The sequence below is a fragment of the Tyto alba genome, unplaced genomic scaffold (assembly GCF_018691265.1).
Source record: "Tyto alba isolate M040663 unplaced genomic scaffold, T.alba_DEE_v4.0 Super-Scaffold_19, whole genome shotgun sequence".
Lineage (NCBI taxonomy): Eukaryota > Metazoa > Chordata > Aves > Strigiformes > Tytonidae > Tyto > Tyto alba.
In genome coordinates this window covers 10,642,932-10,665,310 of record NW_024881281.1, presented here as the reverse complement: position 1 = coordinate 10,665,310, position 22,379 = coordinate 10,642,932, and the positions used below count along the sequence as shown (strand labels likewise).

Here is a 22,379-nt window from a genome sequence, read left to right as displayed (position 1 = left end):
GTTCAACTACTATAAAATTGCAATGTAGGTATTAAAAACATCTGATATTTATCACAACAAGAAACAGCACTAACTACCTCCTGCTACACTGCTAAACAAGTGAAGCGTTCCAGCAGTAATCAGGTTAAAGATAAAATCTTAATTTTTGAATTAGTAATGCTGCAAAAAGTTTCAAATACTTCAGTTAAGCCCTTGGATACTGGCCAAAATTATGACATATTTGTTAAGAGCACTTTTACTGCTTGTTCCAGAACAAAGTTTAGGAGCCTTTCTTGGTAAAAATGGTGTCAATAGTTAATATGTTGTGGAAGTTACATTATTCCTGACTCACCAAATGACACTGTCATGAATACTTATGTTTTCTTGTGATGTAGTCATAAGAAGATGTGGTAACTGAATCTCAACGAAGAAGGAAAGATCGCTTGGTTCCCAACTCATATCCAAAAGATGAAGGAGAGTTGTCTGCACACATGATAAGGCAGGAAGCAATGATCTGAATAAAAACAAGACAATAAAACATGACAGCTCTAACCTAAAGTTGAAATAGCATATCTGGGGAGCAAGGGCAGACAATCACTCTACACTGATTTCCAGGCTTTACTCTGCATTAAAGGATGTGGCAAAACCTCAGGTTTACTAATGCATAAGCTCACAAAATTTAGCAAGCAGCATAGCCAATACAATTTGAAACCAAGATGCTATCCTCTATGAATCCAGCTGAAACAGAGCTTATGTTATAGCCCGAGTATTAGCGAGCGGGTCTGTCTCTTCCCTGCAGCACATTTTCTTCATGTTTCCAGGAACTTTTTCTCTTTGAAACCTTTGCCATGTTCAGCTGAAACTGGACAAAGGACTTGGAAGTTTTTAGCAGGGAAATGGATGTTATAGTCACAAAATTCTAATTTCTTCAGGATACCTGGCTATAAATCCCAACAATTCTAACCTGAGTGTTACCAAAACATGAGTTTTAACATTAAATCACGGTTGCAGAATTGTGGCGTTTATTGTGGCACTACTCTTGCCAAAAGTATTCCACAATAAATTTGTTATTTCTAGAATTTCACTGCTAAGCTTCAGAAACACATTGAATAATTAGAACTACAAAATGAAAAAATTTAAAGTTTTAATGTTGATAAATTTATTGTGCTTTCCTGCATAGTATTAATAAAAATGTAACCTGGCATTTTTGATCACAAGATCAAGGCTCCTTATTTAGTTCTGTAAGTAATGCAAGGTATAGGCAAACTTAAGGAATTAAACAATAACGAATTACATGGGAAGAGGTGAGGAAGAACAGAAAAAAAAAATAAATCTCACATAAGTAATGCAAGCAATGTACTGTACCTGTCATTAATAGTACTAAATCCCTTCACAGAATTTACCAGGAACAAAACAAGCTGATAGTAGGACTCTCGAATCTGTTTGTGTAGCTCAGCACCACAGCCTTCCAAGTTTCCAAAGTAGCTAGAAATTAAAGACTCAGATTAATAGTCTAGAATCTACTGCAACATTTTGGGTAGCATAGTTTGTGCAAATTTTACAGACAATTTTTTAAACACTCCCAACAAGTGGGAAGGATGTTAGTTTTAAATGCAGCCTGCCACTTTCAAATAAAAAAAAAAAAGAATCCTGTACCAGGAATCAGAAGTTAAGATCAAAACCAGGCAAACAGAATACTGTCATGTCACTAGTGAAAGAACATTCCTTCAAATTAAAAAAGTGCTTTACAAGAAGGTAATCAAGATCTTAAGAGGAATCAATGCACTGCAAGATGTTCATAAAAAGGTCTTGACAAGTGAGAAACCAGCTGACGGATTTCAGGGAGCACTGTCCAGGCACACAATAGAAATCAGACCTAAAGTCATGAACCAAAACAGCGTAGTATTAGCTCCTGCTTTGAGCAGTGCTTTCTAGTTGTATATAAAATTTGAAAAAACTTCCAAAGCCTTTCATTACTTAAAACAACAACTGCACATGAGTATCATCAATATGGTCTTTTTGCCTCTTTTTCCTGTGTATCTGTGCATGCCCTACAACTGGTACACAGCTAACAGCACTGCAGACCTTCGCCTGCATGTCCATCACTGTAGCCTCTGGCACACAAGTGGAATGTATCACCCCACAATAAGATTTGTCTTGTACAGGTATCACATCCAAAGTTATGAAAATTCATGAACAAGCAAATGCTTGACTAACAAGATAACACGCACCATTCTTGGAAGTTAATTCTTCTGCTAGGTTTTAGCTTGATTTACAAAGTAAGTTCACAAAATTCTAAAGATACAATGCTACCTAAGTAATCACAAGTCAAATGGGTTAGACACAGCCTTACTGGATGAGAAAGAAACCGATCTAGAATTAGAGAGGAACTTTAGTTAAAGAAGTAACTGAAGACTCTACAGCCTTTCTGAGTTTGCTGCGATCTGGCTGGAACTGTAAAGATGTTCCTGGGTATCCAAACTGTGACTCCACCACATGATACCCACTGGCATGAATAGCTGTACCACAAAGTCCCACTTGAAAAAAATTATTAAATTTTTTTAAATGAAGCCTGCAAGACATGCATAGTAGATTAAAAACTAATCCTCATATCATATTTTTATTATCCACATGGATTAAAAATCTGTAACTTTCTAACTGTTTTCAGTATACATGACTGGGAGAACACAAAGACTAAGACATATTAAATCACACGGCTGAGACTTGTCTAAATAATCACTTACTTTGTAAAATCTTTCTGACAGGCTAGAAGTTCTAAGAGAAAAAGTACACATGGTGGATGAAAACAGTGTGGCTGCCCAAGTGAGTCTAGGCACTGGCGGATTGTCTTGAGTACTTCCATAATATTCTGCCCTTGGGATTTTCTCAAAGCAAGAACCTTTAAAACACTAAGGAGAGCAAAAAACATCTATGAGGACTTCAAACATTGTGCTTAAAATAACACAAATAAACCACATTTCAAGTACTTGACTAGTTAAACAAGAGTTTGGTATCTAATTTTCAATTTTATTTCAGCAGTGGTATATTGCAGTTGGAGTGAGTGATAAAGTTTCAATCAGAACCCAGCACTTCCTCCACCAGTCCAAGTTTTAGAGCCCAAAATAGACAAACCGAGAATTGGAAATCTCTCTTTTGACCCACATTTTTAGAATACCAGGTAATTTAATAAGAGATGCAACTACTCTGTATTTGGTATCAAGGATTTCTAGTACTGCTGTACCATGTCTTTGTTGTTTGTAGATAAGAAGCAAACAGATCTCAGGAAGCAAGACAAGGAACAGCCAAGTAATTGTTTTTTACATTTTGAAGTTCTACACGATAAAAGTGAATCAAAGAAAATAATACTCTCTATGAGCCCTTAGACAGTTGCGAATAACTGAAGTTGGATACATAAACTTGACAACTATTTATGTAGAAAATTGTTTTCAATGCTATCTTTCAGCTAAAAGATGTTTTATTCTACCTGAAGAGGTCTGAAGACAAGTTTCTGTATTTTATAATGGGCAACATTTTCAATCTGCTTACCTTTCATGTGAAAGTGATTGATCCTTAATAAAGTCTAGTATGTTTTTCAATATAGGATATTTCTCCTTCACAGTAGGCACAGCTCTTGGCTCTTCCACTGATCTGAAAGACAGCAGCCTTAGTCTTCCACGGCTGAGCTGAGATTTTCGTGTAGGAGTAGAAGGGGGTGATGATATATCTTCTTGCTGTGAAACTGTATTCTCAACAGGCTTACTATGAGATGCAGATGCTTCTTCTGTCTGGAGGGGGTCTGGAACTTGTTTAACTTTTATATTAGACTGTGTCATTTGGCCCCCCTCTTTTGGAACAGGGTGAGTTACTCCACTGGAAGATGACGGGTGTGCTGCCTGGAAGTCCGTGTCCACAACAGAACCTTTTCTTTGGCATTCATTACTGATGTACTGTTGGATATCATCAATATCTTGAGCTTCCAATCTGTCTGAAGTAGAATCTTTCGTCTTTGCTCTTACAGGCAAAAAATTCAGTAACAAAAGGCTCTTCTGCATACAAAGTTTTGCTGCAGCAAAAAAATTGGAAGAGTTAAAATCATGACAATAGAACACCAAACCTGCTATCTTCTGCTAGGAAGGAAGTAATTTATCTTGTTTCTTCTGAGACAAGACAGCTAGAAAATACTGGGGTTTTTTATTATAGTGATAATGACACTATCAGTTACTTAATTCTAGATTTCCAAATGCTAAATTTGAATAATCACACTGAACCATACGAAGCACACAGTAGTCAATGAGAACACATTTTATTCTAATAAAAATCAGCTGCTATTCTAACATCAGTTAATTGTGGTAACAAGTATCAACAAAAATAGATGAATATAAGTTCAGAACCACATGACCCAAGTGAGAAGTCACTCACTCCCTGTAGAATTTTCTCATGTACTATTTTCTGCAAAGAATAGCAGAACACAACGTCAGATAGTTCATGTAATGTATACTAGTTTATCTCTTACAGTATTAAAAAGTAACCCCAGTTGCTAACTTACCTTTTACAGCAAAAACAATGACTAAGATTCACAATACAATGCTTTACTAAACTACCTGGAACGTTTATACATTTGGAAAGGCAACACTTACCAAGAGTTTCTGGGTTCACCTCACTTGCTTCTGTGTTCTGCTTCTCCTCAGTATCATTTCCCCTACCCATCAGGGATTTCTGCCTCATTTCCAACTGTAGACAGGATGTTAAAATAGTTAAAATATGACCTCCCCTGCATATATCTATACAGCAAGGCAGTACAAAGACTGCATTGCATTAAAGGAATCTAATCTCAGGAACAGATGACAGTATTTACTATTCCCTACTGCAGAACAAAACACCCAGTTGTCTAAAAGAGCATTACCTAAACTATCAGAGCAGATAATACACCCTCATACCAAGATGCTCAATGTTTGTAGGCTGAGACCCTTCCCTGTCTTGTGACTGGATGGGCATCAGCTCTCCACAAAAACGGTGGCCTCCCCTTCACCCCCACACCTCTCAGGAAAAGATATACATGTAGTGATAAGGTTCTCCAAAAGCATCACATCATCTAACTAGAGAGAGTGCTGTCAGATGCAAACATCACTTGTCACGTAACGAGTACAACATAATTACTCATCTTAACATGCATCTGAACTCATTGCAGCTCTAGCATATCGAGCTGCCAGGAATTCTTGTGGGCAGGAAAGAGGAGGGAGGAGGACACAAAATACCAGCATGGTTAATTTGGCTGGCCCACATCTGAAGGGTTCACAAGAATAGCAGAAAAGTGGGCCCTAGACAGAATTACCTGTTCTCAAAGGCCACACAGTTAGCATTTAGAATCTCCTGCAGACTAGTGAAATCTAAATGACTTTTGGTTCTCCACAGCTGCAGGTGATGACACAGACACCTCTCACCAGGTTGTGAGCTGAAGACACAAGGTCTTGACATAAAGCTTATGTTTCAAGGAAAATTACATGCAAACAACATACTCTGAACTAAGCTAGTTACTTCCTGGTCAAAGAAGCAATTATTTCCTTTTCTGCTAGCACTGTGTTACTGTGAGAATGATGCTTAAGACAGATTTCTTTCAGTGCTATACCTCAAAAGAATTCCAACTGCTATGTAAGAATCTTCCTAATTAACAACACACATTCTTGCTGAAAAATAACACAAATTAAACTGATTTTGACTCAAATTCAATCCTAAATACTCATGATAACACATCTGGGCATGAGGGAAGGAGGAGTGTAAGAATGCATTTAAACGTTTAAGTTCAAAGTTTAGAAATGAATTTATGTCCTTCCTAAGTGAAAACAGTTGACCCAGAATCACTGAAGGAAAATGTGACTCCCCGCTCCCTACTCCTTAACATTGCATTGTAAAGCATTAAGGTAAATGACATTAATAGATATCCTCCTGAGTGATCTTACCATCCATATTCTAATTGAATCAGCCAGGGAATATACTTGTGCAAACTCATCACTCAAAGGCACCTTGCCTCCACTGTTGACTGGAAATGAGAGAAAGAAGAATCCTGTTTATTTACAGCTCCATTTTTACACAACTTGACTATTTAACTAAAATTATTCTAGAGCTTTCCCTTCATCTCTTAGTCAATACTGGAATTATGCCTGTAAGAAAAATAGGGAGTAAAACCTGTCAACTTTCATACGCCTTAAAACACATCAACTGCACCTTGACAGAGCTATTTTCAAAGTTAAATTATTAATATCTTCCTCATCTCTTCCCAACATTGATCCCTGAAGTCATGAAAAATAAAAAACTTTCCCTATACATGCAAATATCACTAATGCAAACTGTTATCAGAATGATCAAGAAATGCTTAGTATTAACTTATAGATCTATAGATTATTTAGTTATCATTTTTTTTCTCTTTTGTTTTATACTATGAATTTCTGGAATGGACTTCCAAGATTAATTTACAAAAATGAAAGACCTGACAAAACAGTTTCCATCAAAACTGGCCTGACAATAGCTATGAAGAAAAAGACATTCCTATTCAGGGTCTTCTATCTCTCACTCCCCTTCTTTTTTTCTCTCCCTTCTCTTCAACATCACTTGTACACTACTGAAATCAGCCTGCCCCAGCAAGACCAACGTATGAAGCTATTAACATAATAGTAGAATGGATAGCTTATCCACTCATTAATGTTTTCCTGAGATACCAGAGTTTTCAATCTTACTCAGAAAATTAGATCAATTGTCAGATATAGACAAAATGACTGAAGGCAGTAACCACTTTAGTCATCAAGTCAGTCTTTGTGTCAATCATTTCTACTCATAACTTTATAACTTAAAATGTAAGATATTTAGCTTCAAAATTGCAACAGAAGGTGAAAGCCTAAAATGAAACCCTTCAAAACCAAGTAACACCTTATTATCTAATACTTCAAATATATCAATAAGCTTAATGGAAGGACAGTGTAAATTGTTCATTATACCTCCTGAAGATATATAAATTGTAATACAACTGACATTATACAAGTTAAAAGGTAATGTTTTGCTTTTACTTTAAAAAAAATTTTTAAAGAAATTTAAAAATAGTAGTTTGAGGATGCCAAGGTTAGTTACCACTACCTCATACCTCCTCCACCCCCAACATTTATAAACATATGTAAGTTGGCGCTGGCTTATTAGAAGAGCTACAATGAGAGTGGAAAATTACGTAAGAACCTCTAGTTGCTGGGAGCCATGCTGTTCTGAGTTAAAACAGCATCACGCTCTTTGGGTATATCTTTATAAGACTTAGCCAGCAGCTTATGATGGCTATTAATATTTGAACAGAGCTCTGAAAAGCTTATATTAATAAAAAATAAACACTCTAGAGATAAGGCTTACCCAGTCTACCTAAACAATGACTTCTTTATATAGCAAATATTTTTTAAAATTGTCACACTAAACTGATTTTTTCAAAGTTTATAAACTGAAATATAAGATAGGCCTTTACAAACTTTAAGTCTTCGTTATTAAGATAGTCTAATATTAGAGTTACCATATTTTTGAAGCTTCTCATATAAATCTGGAGTGAGATACACCAAAGCAGCAAATGTTGAGTTCACAGCTTGATCAACAGTAGAACCAGCAACTATATCTGTCTTTGGGGTCTGTTTTTTACATGCCTGTGTAAGTCCTTTGAAAAGTTCAGATTTTTGCCCACTGAAGTCCTGGGCAGGATCTGATTTTGCAAAGTTGATAAGAAAGTTACGGCAGTCATCTTGGTGAGAGCTTCTAGCCTGGAAAGAATGTTAAAAAAGATATTCACTTTAATATTACCTGAAAAAACTGTTGCAGCTCACCTCTACAATTAAGTCAACCTGCAGTGTGTGTCTACTGCAGCTGAGCAACCTCATCGAATGAAAGATGTCGTTGAGGACACAAAGATGCTCGAGGGGCTGGAGCAGCTCCCCTGGGAGGCCGGGCTGAGAGAGTTGGGGGGGTTCAGCCTGGAGAAGAGAAGGCTCCGGGGAGCCCTTCGAGCGGCCTCCCAGGGCTTAAAGGGGGGACAGGAAAGGTGGGGAGGGACTCTGGGTCAGGGGGTGGGGGTAGGACGAGGGGTAACGGTTTTAAACTGAGAGGGGGCAGATTTAGATTAGATATAAGGAAAAAATTCTTCCCCGTGCGGGGGGTGAGGCGCTGGCCCAGGGTGCCCAGAGCAGCTGTGGCTGCCCCCTCCCTGGAAGGGTTCAAGGCCAGGTTGGACGGGGCTGGGAGCCCCCTGGGCTGGGGGAAGGGGGCCCTGCCCGGGGCAGGGGGTGCCACTGGGGGGGCTTTAAGGTCCCTTCCAACCCAAACCAGTCTGTGATTCAGTGATGTCCCTGCCCAACGCGGGGGGGGGGGGGGGGGTTGACAAACTAATGATCTTTGAAGGTCCCTCCCAACCATTCTATGATTCTATGAAAATGGAAACTAATAAAGAGCACAAAACACCAGTTTCTTTCTTCCTTGATATTTGAATTAAACAGTGCAAGTGATGACAAGTTTAGCACAACAGCATATGCTTAAGGACTTATCACCTAATTAAGCCTGAATGAAACTGTGTGATACATAGGGATTTCATGCCAATGAAACAAGAGCAGTGGTGTAAGTACCTTTTTTTTATCTTGGTGCAGTCTACTGCTTTGACTGGCTCCCGGGAGCTCTTCAGGACACATTTGATGCCTGAAGACAGGTTTCCACAGTGGAGAATTAAGAACTGATGTTACTTTCAAAGGAGGCAAGTCTGCTTCACTACCTAGTTCTGCAAGAAATTCACAACAGACTCTTCAGCTACTAAGGATTTTTGTTCATTTTTACAGATTAATGAAAATAAGATGTTAAACATCCAGTAGGGGAAAGAAAAGAAAAAAAAAAAAGGTACTGCAGATAGACTGAACAAGTAATTTAACAACATTCTCTAACTTCTGTTCCTCTAATGTGGTGCAGAAAACCAATGTACCCTTTCCTTAATTATAGCATAAATATCTTGTAGTGACAATGTTACATTTTGGAAGGACTTCAGAGTAACCATTTTTGCTGTACTTACAACCATAGAAATTCCCCAATTTTCAAGAGAGTTTAAAAGCTTTTTCTCCTACTAAAGACATAATAATTTGCTATATGTAAGCATTAATATTAAGAAAGGAAGAAAATATTCTATGATAAGAACACTCCGGTTAGTTCTCTACATTCTCAGGTAAGTACCTGCCTAATTTTCCAAGGTGAGTACTGACTACCTGATTGCAGCAAGAACTCTTTAACCCTGTTTGATTTCTCCAAAGTGGTAAATGAATTCAGATTTAGGAAGCCAGATATAATGTTCTGGTTTTGAAATTAAAGAATAAACAACTTTTTTTGTTGTTTTTGTTCTTATGGCATCCATATCATATTTTCTATCTGACTTATCCTCAGTGGCTCAAATCCTACATGTACTTAGCTTCTGGAATTAGCCAAGCTTAATTTGTGAATTCAAATTTAAATCAATACCAAATGCTCACATGAAAGTTTTAAAAACCTTTCTGTTATAAGCTCTGTATTTTTTTTTAGTTTCCTGGCTCCATATTCACACCACCAATATGGGGTGGATCACAGCACTTGGGAACAATTTTAAAAGGAAAAAAAGAACAGGAAGAATAGAAGATTGGGCAAACTCAGCATTATTTCATAAATGTAATTCAGCTTAGTATGATTACTTCCAGGTGCCGATGTCTTCCTAACTTTGGCTGCTGAATATTAGAGAAATCACAGTGATCCCTGTGACATTCTCAGAGTATCTCTGCAGAACAACAGTCAGGCTTGCTACAAAAAGTGGGTAGAGCTCAATGACCAAACTTTGCTAAGCATCAACACAACAAGTCTTCCATCTTCAGTGAAGAGAGGAATACAAAAGGAACTTCGTTCTCACAGGGGATTTGAAACATGAGGTCCTTGTATGTCCCCTTTATGTGGCATCACAACTTCTGGAGCTATTAAATACACTCACCTCTTAGAGATTTCAGTGCCATACTTCGGGAAGCCAAGCGCCCCATCAACCGGGATACAAGAAGCTGTAAATCCAAGCCCCAAGAAACGGCAACATCTGGTAGGCCATAAGCAGTGACGGAAAACTTGTAGCCCCACTCATTATTACTGCTGTCAGAGTGAAAGAGAAACTGCAGCCGTGGGCCAGCCTTAAAGGTCACTTTCTACAGAGCAACAAAACAGTCATTTTGCCAAATGTACATGACAGGAAGACGTTTCAGGGTAATGAATTTCCTTCAGCAACTGTGGTTTTTCAGTATTATGTTCTGTCCATAACAGATCTAATTTACCCCACCATCTGAATGAGAAATCCACAATACTAAGCAGGTAAAATTTCTATTCAATAGGTTAATGAAAAATTTTATAGGTGATTGAGCTTTAGAAGTCGCAGCCATAAAACATTAGAGAAGCATCCCATTTGAGTAGGTGTCATTGAAGAAAGAGCATAGCCACAGGAAGCACTACGCTTGTCTCATGATGGAGAAAATTGCAAGGACAGAGTGTCAACGAGTAAGTTTTACTCATGTAGTTACTAGCAATTAAACATAATTATTACTTTTCATTTCTACTGACTGATCCTTTGATAACAGCAAAAAGGGATTTTTCCCTCATTCACTCCTTTTATTTGCATCATTGCAGACTTTCTTCCCCACCTCCTGCCCCCCATCTTTGGGAGGGAATAAACACACACACGCATGAAAGCACACATCCATTTAGACAAGAGGCTTTCCAGAAGAATCATAAGAATTTCGTAAGATTGGATATATCACTTGGTTCAGAATTTTAAAGGTGCTCACCTTGGGCCACTTCTCAGTGCCAACCTTTGTATCGTAACGAGTTTTTGCACCTCTGGCATCAGTAAACTCCAGGTAATCATACCTGTGAAAATTGCAATTCATTACTTCCAAATTTACTTTTTAAATTCTGGGGGAAAATGTTTGCTTTTGGATTTTCGCAAGTGCTGCATCTCAGTGTACCCTGTTACATCTTTCAGAACCACACCTGCATTGCTTCACTTGACCATTAAGGAATTAATTTCATGTTTCAATGCAATAGTCCCAGCAAACACAGACCTGCTTTCCTGCAGAACTTTCCAACCCTTCAGAATTGGAAATGGGTGCTAATTTTAACACCTGGCATATGTCTTAACTACACAGTAGCCTGATATGTTACCAAGAGAAATGAAGCCAAATAGTTTTGCCTAAAGGGGGCAGAAGAAATACCACAAGCACAAACTACAGTGGTCACAGCAATATTACAAAACAGATCAAGGCCCAAGGAAGCACAATTTATATGAACAGCATGTCTGTACATTTACCAGGAGAAGTGACTTTCAGCACGAGAAGTCATGAAAAATACACACTGCATATTACTCAGGACGGTGAAGATACTGAAATGGCATGCTTGGAGTGCAAGAAGTATTCCTTGCACATTGAAACATTAATTGCCCCTCCGCAAATAGATATTGGAATCTTAACACAGCACAAGATTAAATTACCTCCTTTCAGTTTCACATTTTTCATCAAATTCCACCTCAAAGTAAGTTGCCCCATGACATAGGAAGACTGAGACCTCATGGCAATTATTTTCATAGTTATGAGGCGATTCCATTGTCCACATTCTCAATACTACAGGCTGTTCTTGCTGCCAGCTTTCCATTTCCATCTGTAGAGAAAAAATGTGTTCTTGAGATACAAATATGAAGCATTTAAAAAAAAAAAAAATTGCCATACTAGATTACCGTGTCTATACTTTCAAGTTGCCAGATGTACATACAAAGTGGCACTTGAAAGGCTATAGCATTGATTTACATCTAAACTAGTTATAAAGACACCCTTGATAATCATGGTAAGGAAGCACTTCTAAAGCAAAATTCATCTAGTCTGCTAGGGGAGGAGACAGTGTCACCCTGGAAGTGCCTACAAGTCGCCAATGATAAGAAAAAGAGAGTCTGGATGACTAATGCAGATTTAAACATATGCACTACAGACATACAGACTTTATTTGCATCACCACATGCAACAAAGCTAAAAATGTTGAGCACATACTATTTTTAATTTGTTTTCCTCCTCAGAATCACTCCATCCTATCTACCTTGTAGGCTTCTCATTCCAGTTGTACTTTCTGGTCACTTTGCTCATCTTCCATATCAGTACAGATGTATTTCTAGTTCTTCACTCAGCATTTCATTACACATCCCTTGCTTTTACAAGCTTTCCAGTTCCTTTCAAATGCTCACCAATAGCATCACCTGAGTTTTCTATGTCTTTCTTGCAATTTTGCTTTTGTTTCACTCCACTTAATAATGCCTGTATCTTTTACCTTATGAGGCTCACTACAAAGTCTTTTCAGTGGTTCTATCAAAGTGCTGAATCCCTGTAGCAGAGTACAGTAGGGAATGTCTAAAGTGCAAAAATCCAACAAGAAGATGACCTAGGAGAAAACACGGGTCTCATGAAAATGCACGTAACCATAGCCATGCTACCCGGGAATAGTACAAAATCCCAGCGTTCACTTACCAGCTGACGAGTTGCCATAGCAAAGACAGAGTTACTTATTTTTTCTACTATTGTTTTGCCACTATATTGAGATAAAAGTGACTGCAAAATCGTTCTGATATTTGACAGGAACTGGCCCACATCTAAAGAGAAAAAAAACCCTTAATAGCCACCTTAAGGATTTGCTACCACAACCTGTTTTATCAAACACTTAAGTGCATGGTGATGTGCACAAGAAGACAGACAGCAGGAAAGGCATCTGCTGCCCCAAGGCAGTGACACTCAAGAGTGAAAACAGTTCAGAGAAGTTTTCTGTGATATTTCTATTGTGGAAACAAGTCATGCTTATCAATGATATGACAAAAAAGGTGATGAGTAATTTAATCAAACCCTCCAAGATTGTTGAAGCAATCTCAGTGTATCTAAAAGCCTCCCTACACAATTAAGAAATGCAGTTTAAGTAACAAGCGAGGCTAGTAATGTTTAGCTAGTGCACTACTACATTTTTAAATGGAAGATGGGAACACAACAAACTTGTTTATACACAAGTAGCATAAATATGAAGCAATTTTACATAAAATTACACCTCCATTACGTACTTGGCCCAATTAACCACTCAATACTGAGCTGCTGCATCAAAAAACAAAAAACCCCCAAACCCACCAAACAAACAAAACCAAACCACCGCAGCAAAACACCCCCTAGAAGTGCCCAGCTTCTTAACTAGGAAAATATATATCACCCCACAGGAACTTAACAAAATAAGGGACATTTAAAGAAAACAAAAAGTTCAAATGGAAGTTTGTAACTGTTTGTTGCTTTGGTTTTTTTTTTTTTTTAGTATTTAACCCCCAAATCTTACTGAAATGTTTTCTGAAGGTTCTCCCAACGTCAAATTATCAGTACGGCTAAAATTCTAAGTTGCTCAATATGCCTAAAAATTCCTTCCTAGAGAGATCAGAAATGCTATGACAGTTATGAATATGACTCAGGCAACCACCAGGGAACCCTTATACTGCAATTTTCAAAATCACTTTTTAAAGTCCTGTGTTACACCACACTTAATTCTGTATTCAATCCCAGCACTTACAGTTTTTAAGTATTTCTACTGCAAGATCCTTGGATGAATTATCGCTACCCTTAAGTTGCAGGTAGCACCATGAAAGAAGGCTACCTTGAACAGACCAGAATAAGGAAGACAAGACTGTGCCACACTCTTGCTGTGCAACATCCAGCATCATCATTTCACACTGAAAAATAAAGAACGTTATGAAAGGATACCCTCTTCTGCTGCAGAATGACACAAAATATGTACTAAGTAAACTGTGATGGACATTATCACCCCACTCGCCCCACAAAACAGATTAAATGCAACAGGCAAGCAGCATGTAACACCATGAAGCAACTGATGTATTTTGTTTTGATACATAGTGGGTTTAAGTAGGAATAGCTACATATGAGTCACTCGGTTCCCAGCACATTTTTTCTGCATATGTAAATGACCCTTCCCCATTTACACCTCCCTTAGTGGCATGACCGATTCTAACCTCTGAATATGGGATGATTACTTCTGTTTCCTAGTGTTGATACAGTTGCCATAAAGTCTTTCCAAAGCTATGGAAAAATACACCAGCTATAGATTATTTATTCTACTATTATGAAATATTAATGCTTAAAGGAAAATACTTCAATTGGTTGGAAAACCTAATCCTGCAGACTTAAAGAGCTGTGAGTGGTTTTATCCAGAAGGACAGAAAAGCTAGTTCTCTAGCATATATCTCAGGCATGCAGATTGTGTTTGAACACATAGAAAAATTAGGGCAAAAAAGCAGGAACAGTGCAAAAGACAGTTACCTCTCTTGCTGCCACTAGCAGAAGGGTATCCATGACTGACAGCACTTCACTTATGTCAAAATTTGCAGAAACTCCTTTCTCTGGTAATAATAGGAGTCCACCTGGATCTTGATCACTACAAAACAAAGATCTTACTAATAACCAATAAGTAGCATAGTTTCAAACACAAATCTGGTTATCCTTGTGACGAATCTGTAGAGATCCTACTGTATAATTACTATGAAAAACAAAAGTTTGGGTCTGATGACTCCAGACTGATTAAATCAATACTAACCATCACCATGGACAAAAAAAATCACTTAAAAATTGAAAGACAGCCTAGGAGAAGCCTAAGAGCAATATACTGTGATTTCAGCACTAACCTTGGACAATGTTGTATATAGCTATTCAGTTAATAAACATATTAAGTAGTAGTTCTCTCCTTTCTAAAGCAAAGTCAGTTGATTATTTTGGAGAATTATTTTCCAGGGGAATAACATTTCTGAAAAGGATTAAATATGAACTAATTAACAGATGTGGGGTATCAGACAATTATTTTCAATTTCAGGACCCCTTACCTGAAGTGGGTACACAAGGATCTGAAGGCAAGATGCACAGATTGTTTATGTTCTTGCTCTGTGATGTTTTTCTAGAAAAGGAAAGAGATTTATTTTTATGATATGTTCTGTTTCCCTCCTCTGTGAGAAAGAATTCTAATTTCTGCATTCTACTATTCATTTTTGGTAAGACAGTCAGGGTTAACTCCTTTTTCTTTGGATAAGCTGCAGAGAGAGAAGGGGAAGGGTAAAAAGAGGCAAAGGAAAAAAAAGGTTTTTACTTAAACAGGACAAAGTATACATTATTTGACAATAAGGACTCAGATTTGTCTTCTTTTCTGCATAAAGAAAGCATGTACTAAACAATTAATTTCTCATTTAATGGTTTACCATCATGGTGAAGAGCTGGTGTCGCCTGGTCTGTCTATCTGGGAAAAATACTGCTGCTCCACTGAGTAAGGTGTTCTTAACTTCTTCTTTTAGCATTTTCATTGGCATGAAGTTACTGTCCCCCATATCCACTACTGCTCATACAAAAAGGAAACAAAATTACAAGTTCAAATTAATACTCCACCTAATATGTTAGAGGCATAGCTGAATTAAAAGTGTTATTTTACACAACTTCAAGCCTTTGCAATCCCATTAAACACACTGAAAATAAGAGGAAACTTTTTGACCTCCAGCAAGAAATATTTTTCTAAGGATACATTTATTCACTGAGTAAATTAATTCTAGGAACGATGAGACTTGACAACTATCAAAGTTAATAAAGTTTTCAAGATGTGACAGATTATATAGAAACTGATTTACCAGCTTGCTGTTCAGGAGACTGTTAGGTAATTAACAAAAAACTTACACTAGAATAAAGAGGGTGTCATCCTACTTCCCATGAAATCTAATGTGTAATTCCCATTCTCTTCACTGGCTCCAGAATCTCCCCTCTGTTTCTGTAAACCCTACAGGCTCCTCATAAGATCATTTATGTTTATATGAAATATCAGAAATAAATGAACCACAGTAACATTATAGTTAAAGTATCACATTCCCTGCTGGTTCAAGCAGGTGACACGTTTGACAAGTTTTCTATTGCAGCTGTTTCCAGACCACACATTGTCAGAAAGTCTATAAAACCATTTCAGAGGGTCAAGGAAAGTTTCACTGTGACAGAGTAATTAGCACGCGCTGACAAGAAACAAAGGAACAGTATCTGACTTGGCCTCTAGGAATAAAACTTCTCCCAAATTGTAACTATCATGACACACTTGTAAGCCAGAATAGACAAAACAGTTAATGTATTCAATATAAATTACCTTCACACAAATGTCTATAAAGCTCTTCTGCAGCTTCTGTGTGACCAGACGTTTTGCTCTGAGAAGCTTCTTGAGGTTTAGCAGTATTATTGTCTGCAGCAAGTACAGAGAAGCAGCTCTGGAGAAGCTGCAACAGCAGTGTTTGAGCAAAGATACATTCTTCCCTCGGGCTGTAAGAAACCATAAAACTAATAGAATCAAAAACTAGAAAACAAGCTCTTTTGCACCAAATGGATAATGCTATGAAAGTCACTGAGAGAGCACATAGCCAAAAATGGTACAGCTACCAGCTAAATTAATCTACATGTCAAGATTCTACATAACATTAAAACCCCATATGGCAGCAGTAGGAAAATGTTATTTATGTAAATGATGTAGTTTAGGAAGAAGAAACTGCTGCAACTAAACTAAGCATACTTTATTTATACATACACACACAGATTAGTGTTTCACCACACAGTAAAGAAGTGACTTACTTTTGGTGAAGTTTATTGTAAAAATTCCAGAATAGCTGCAAATCAAGGCCTGTGAAATCTAAAAATGACTTGTATTTTAATCCAGCCTCCTTCTGTTGAACCTTAAAAATGCAAAGAAAATGTAGGATTGGAAAATTAACTCAATACAGAATGCATTTATAAAAAGTAAATCCCTGAGCACTAGGCTGAAAGCAGCCCAGTTCCTTATATATTTGCAGCTAACATGAATTCCAGTATAGGTTCCTTCCTGGATATTCCAGTGGCTAAATGTGACAGTTCATGCTGAAACCTCCTTCACAGAGCTACTAATAAGAACACTCTCTCCTCTTTCTAGATGCCTAGTCCCCCATCCCTGTCCTTCACAACTTCTACCTCTTCATCTAATCTGACTGAAAGTAAGTAATAGTCTGTTGTGGTTTAACCCCAGCCAGCAACTAAGCACCACACAGCCGCTTGCGCACTCCCCCCTTCAGCAGGATGGCAAGAGAATTGGAAGGGTAAAAGTGAGGAAACTCATGGGTTGAGATTAGAACAGTCTAATAATTGAAATAAAATAAAATAATAATAGTAATAACAATAATAGATTGTAATGAAAAGAAGAAGAGAGAGAAATAAAACCCAGGAAAGACAACTGATGCAAATGAAAACAATTGCTCACCACCGACCAACCGATACCACGCCAATCCCTGAGCAGCAGCCCCCCCACCAACCCTTCCCACAGCTCTATACGTTGAGCATGACGCCATATGGTCTGGGATGTCCCTGGGGTCAGTTGGGGTCAGCTGTCCTGGCTGTGTCCCCCCCCAGCTCCTTGCTGGTGGGGTGGGGTGAGAGGCAGAAATGGCCTTGGCTCTGGGTAAGCGCTGCTCAGAGATCCAGCACAAATCCAAACCAGAGCCCCATACTAACTACTGTGAAGAAAATTAACTCTATTCCAGCCAAAACCAGCACATAGCCAAAAAGAGACTGCATGGTTCAGAACCAAAGCTGAAAAGGCACAGATGCATGCACTGTATGAACAAATCATGATTCTGACATGCATCCTCAGGGGCAAGGTACGTCATGCTGACAGACATCAGCACGTACCAGCCACGTCTCTTAACTGCATACATCTCACCCTAGGTATTTACAGAATTATTTCAGATAAAAAGAGGGCATGTTTCAATCTATTCAGCCTTCCTAGCTACCTCTCTATGCATTCTTCCAGATGCCTGCTTCAGAAATTGCTACACTATCTAATAGATAGTAAAACATCCTCCTGTGGCATTTACTTCACCCAGCACTGTAACCTGATGCTGAAAAACGGTTCTTCACTCTCTTCTGGACCCAAATCGACCATATTCCTAGTCAACTTCAGTATATATACACAGAATGCTATTTTTCAGAAACCACATTTTTCTCCACAGCATGGTTTTAGCAGTTGCTAGTACCTAGTAGCAAGACTTTCCTTTATCCATTCACAATTACTTTTAGCATAGCCTTATTACCTTTAGCATGGTAAACACATGCTTAAAAAGAACTAAGAAGTACAAATACCAGGTCCTGTGCCAGCTGCTGGATGAAATGGAGCGTCTTCAGGAGAAGAGTCATGCCACAGACTGTATCATCATCAGTTTTCCTGCACTGCAAACAGTTCATGCTCCTATTGGGCTCATCTCGCATAGGCCGAAGATACCCAAGAACATTCAGGCCTTGAACTCCCAGCCGTTCTGCTGTGTCTTGTCTTGTGCACAAGAACTTTATCATCAAGTACTGGATGGACGTAAACACAGCACGAGATTTGGTTTTAAAATTTAGTACATATTTAGCTTTTAAAAAAGACACGAGTGCACATATGTGAGGAAACTGCAGGCGGGGCTGCAGGGGACAAGCCTTATTCCCTGTCAATCACCTCCAGAAGTTTAAAATACTGAGCCTGAGATTCAGACTAAGCTTGAACTCTCCACCCATCCAAAAAAGTCACAGTGATGGTTCTGTGACCTCTACAAGCACCTGCAAAGTTAGCCAATTCATTATCAGTTCCATTCATTCTGCATGCTCTGTTCCTTAGCTCTATAGTTACAGCATTTTTGCAGGTTAAAAAATTAGGTGCATTTAAAAGCAAGCAGAGGATCAAAATGTAGTATTTAAAACATATTTTATGCAATCTGTCCACAGTGAGGTACAGAACACTAAGCTGAAGGGAACAGCAAGTTCTGCCATCCAAATGTACTTAGTAACTCTGCACACTCCTATGTCTCAGAGACTAAGGGTTACACAGACAACAGCAGAATGTCTTCGCACGCAGTGACAGTTTCAGATGAATTCCCAGTCGACTTGTAACTGCGCCATCACCTCTGCTGATTTCCACTGTACAAAAAGGAACTGGGGAACTACGCAACAGCTGACTCCAGAAACAAGATAAATGCAGGGTCTGAAAAGCGAAGTTTCCTACTTAAGCACTACAAACCAAAACCCATATTCTGACACTCTGCTCACTATGACCGGGCCAACAGATTTTCATGGTTTCTTACCTGAGAAATCCTGCATTGCTGCATTTTGACATCAACTTCATCCCATTCTTCTTCCACTTCAAACCAGCCAATTGGATCATCATCTCCCAAATCATCACACGGAGAACTATTTCTATGTACAAAAGAATGTAACAAACTTTGTGAAGAAAAAGTTTAAAGAAACTGCAAAGCTGTTGATATGGTACCAAAATACTTTTTGCATGCTGTGGTTATAAAGATGAAGAGACAGACAACAGAAACTTCCACATACTCAAACTCCAGTACATGCAAGATAAGAAAAGAAAGGAAGTCTTTTCAGTCATGGTCTCTAACCTCCCCTCACTCCTAAGCAACAGTTTTGAAAAAGTAATTTAATAAAAGGCTAATTAACATATGATCTTCCTATAAATCGATTCTGTTATCAGCAACCTGCACCTCAAGTAGAAACTTGGTTATATACCTTTTTAAATAGGTCTTTAAATCAGGGGGCTGAAGACAACAGCTATATACATCTTTCCTCAAACACATCAAATTGAGGGTCACTAAAATCAAACACGTAAAAATTATGCATCATTTAGTTGTTAAGTCATTTGGAACAAATCTCAGTAAGTTCAAGGGGCATTCCAAAAAGATCTAATATAACCCTTATTTTCCATGTATTCACTATAAAAAGTCCACCTATACCTGTTTTTTAAAAATTGTTTGAATTCCCGCAGCTTCCATTTGTCATAGCTTTCAAATCTTTTGAAGTGTTCCTCTGCATGGAACTTTTCCGAAGCACTATTATAAGCAAACACCAGCCCACACTGGGCCCCGATGGCACCTCTTCGGACCTAAAAGAACAAATCCAGAGCAATGTATTAAAAAGCTGAAAATAAAGGAAGGTGTTGCTTTCACAGAAAAAAAAAAAGTTATAGAAAGCTACTGCATACTGACAATACTGATCTCTGGTATTGCACTTTTTACCTAAAGAAAAATCAAACAAAATTCAAGAAATGTTAGGAAAACTTTTGTAACTCACTGAACCAGAATCATGTACATGGTTAATAGTTGCTACGTTTATCACTCTGCTAGCACCCAAACATTAACTACACTCCATATATTAATGCTCATTCTAATTTTGTATACTTTTTTTTAATTTTAAAAAGCCAAACAAAACTAAAATTACGCATCCCAATATCAGCACACTGCAAAACAGCTTAACTGTCTCTCCAGCTCCAATGAGAACTTGCTTGCCAGAAGTCCAGCCATGTTTAATTGTCTTTGACATTGAAATATGCATCTTTGTTCCAGGAATTAAACTACTGCTTTGCCTCAAATAAATAAATAAATTCAGTAGCAGAAATTTCACTGAAGTTTTGTCCTGGTCATGAGATTTAATCACAAGATCTTGCTTTTAAACCAGAAAAAAATTGCACCAAGTGTTCAAATTACACTGATGCCTCTAAAAAGAATTTGAAAGACCCTATGTGTAATCTGAACTCACATGCTATATATCTTGAAATCTACTATTCACAGAGTTCAAAAATTATTTTAAGTATGAGGTATCTAATCCATCCTACAAATAAATCCATACTCTTTAGAGAGAAACCACACATTTATGGCTCCCTAGCTTGAGTTTATTACAAGATACAGACAAAAGTTATAGAAAACAAATGTCTTTACTATGTGCTTGCGGTACCCTGAAACAATTTAAGACCTCCATTTCCTAAATTCCCTGTGATGCACATTTCATGGCTAATTTAAAATTTCAGCTCATACCAAAAGAAGAAAAAATTCCAATTCAACTCTATTATTAGGGAAAAAAAATCAAGCCTTCTACTTGAAAAGCACAAAGAAACCACATACCTTTATTCTAATTTGTGTCACTTGAAATGAAGATTCAGTTCCAGTAGAAAGAATGATACTTGCTCTGGTCTTCCCAGTTTCAGTAAGAAAACCTAAAGCAGCAGTGGGAATGGAATAAGGTTGGAAGGGCTGCTCGTACAAGGTGTTTGAAAGAGAATACTAAGATCATGGACTAAAGTGGGAGAAACAAACACTATACTTTTCTAGTGAAATGCGCATTAGTAAATGTTTCCAAATAAAAGAGACAAGCAAAAAAAGATTGTATCATGTCATTATACACTCTCACAGAGTACACACAGGTGTCTCCAGCCAGTGTTTCTCCAGGGAATGCATATCTACAGCTATTTCAAGACCGTTTCCCCACTGAAGTCTACTAGTAACTCTCAGATATCACTTTGGCTTATGGCTCTGTCCACTGATACAACTCACTGTTCCTCAGACTGCAATCCATAAAGTATCTGAAGACAGTCCACAAACTGACTAAATAAACTCAAACAATAAACATGAGCAAAAGAAGGGGTAAAATAAGCATCTAGAATGTGCCTGATTTTCTATCATAATAGCTTTCATTTACCAGTAGCACTGCATAAGAAAATATATGATTTTTTAAAAGACTAGGTGGCATTTCACTTAAAAAGGAGGTCAAGAAATACAAATCTCTTACTTCAGGTTGCATCCAGTACATACAAACATTGCATTAACAAAGACAGGCTTTAAAGGAAAATTAATAGTTGTACATGGTGAAAATTTCAGTGATTTCTGACATATCTCTCCACCAATATTTGGGAAACTAACAGTGAATGATTCATGACTTCAACAAAATGTGCTCTAGTATAATTTTCTTTGTGACAGCTCATTGCTCACTTCCATGTAGAATATCAACAATTCTCCTCCAAATCCAATCGTCTGTTTGTTTTATTTTGACAATAGACTGGCTCCTGAGAAATTCACCTTGTTGTAAAATAGAACTTATATGTTGGTTTGGTTTTTAATTATAGATCTTCCAAATCATAAAACTCTTGAGCAGTACCAAATACACATGCTACAGCACCACAGCCTTGTTAACGGCCTTTGTGTCTGGTTGAATATTCTGGATTTTAACTCTAGGTTCTTACCATCCCCAGTCCATGGCTCTACAAGGAGGTTTTCAGGCCCTGATTTATCTTCTTTACCCTTTACATCACATGCTTGCAAAGTTAGTCGTAATGGTTTTCCTAAGTGAGAAAATCAAAAGGTTTATCAAATTCATAAAACAGAAAGCCTGTTGTCCAGTTTTAAGTTCTTCACACAGAAAACAAATGAAAAAAAAAATTACAACACTGAGAATTTTACCACTGTCAGA

At 37.8% G+C, this 22,379-nt stretch overlaps 1 protein-coding gene across 2 annotated transcripts in view; it reads right to left on the bottom strand.

Moving 5' to 3' along the window:
- ZZEF1 (zinc finger ZZ-type and EF-hand domain containing 1) overlaps positions 1–22,379 on the bottom strand; it is a 61,657-nt gene that overhangs the window by 26,153 nt on the left and 13,125 nt on the right. For both annotated transcript variants that reach the window (XM_042791488.1, XM_032993701.2), the window contains exons 9-32: positions 22,153–22,251; positions 21,038–21,129; positions 19,874–20,022; positions 19,211–19,322; positions 18,234–18,449; positions 16,698–16,798; positions 16,222–16,391; positions 15,302–15,435; positions 14,933–15,003; positions 14,376–14,490; positions 13,612–13,771; positions 12,543–12,664; positions 12,346–12,456; positions 11,522–11,688; positions 10,821–10,902; positions 9,986–10,187; positions 8,616–8,764; positions 7,520–7,760; positions 5,937–6,016; positions 4,617–4,710; positions 3,526–4,042; positions 2,724–2,888; positions 1,345–1,464; positions 332–493 (exon numbers count right to left, since the gene is read on the bottom strand). In XM_042791488.1, coding sequence (XP_042647422.1) covers positions 332–493; positions 1,345–1,464; positions 2,724–2,888; positions 3,526–4,042; positions 4,617–4,710; positions 5,937–6,016; positions 7,520–7,760; positions 8,616–8,764; positions 9,986–10,187; positions 10,821–10,902; positions 11,522–11,688; positions 12,346–12,456; positions 12,543–12,664; positions 13,612–13,771; positions 14,376–14,490; positions 14,933–15,003; positions 15,302–15,435; positions 16,222–16,391; positions 16,698–16,798; positions 18,234–18,449; positions 19,211–19,322; positions 19,874–20,022; positions 21,038–21,129; positions 22,153–22,251 — 3,631 coding nt within the window. The remainder of the gene's footprint in view (positions 1–331; positions 494–1,344; positions 1,465–2,723; positions 2,889–3,525; positions 4,043–4,616; positions 4,711–5,936; positions 6,017–7,519; positions 7,761–8,615; positions 8,765–9,985; positions 10,188–10,820; positions 10,903–11,521; positions 11,689–12,345; positions 12,457–12,542; positions 12,665–13,611; positions 13,772–14,375; positions 14,491–14,932; positions 15,004–15,301; positions 15,436–16,221; positions 16,392–16,697; positions 16,799–18,233; positions 18,450–19,210; positions 19,323–19,873; positions 20,023–21,037; positions 21,130–22,152; positions 22,252–22,379) is intronic.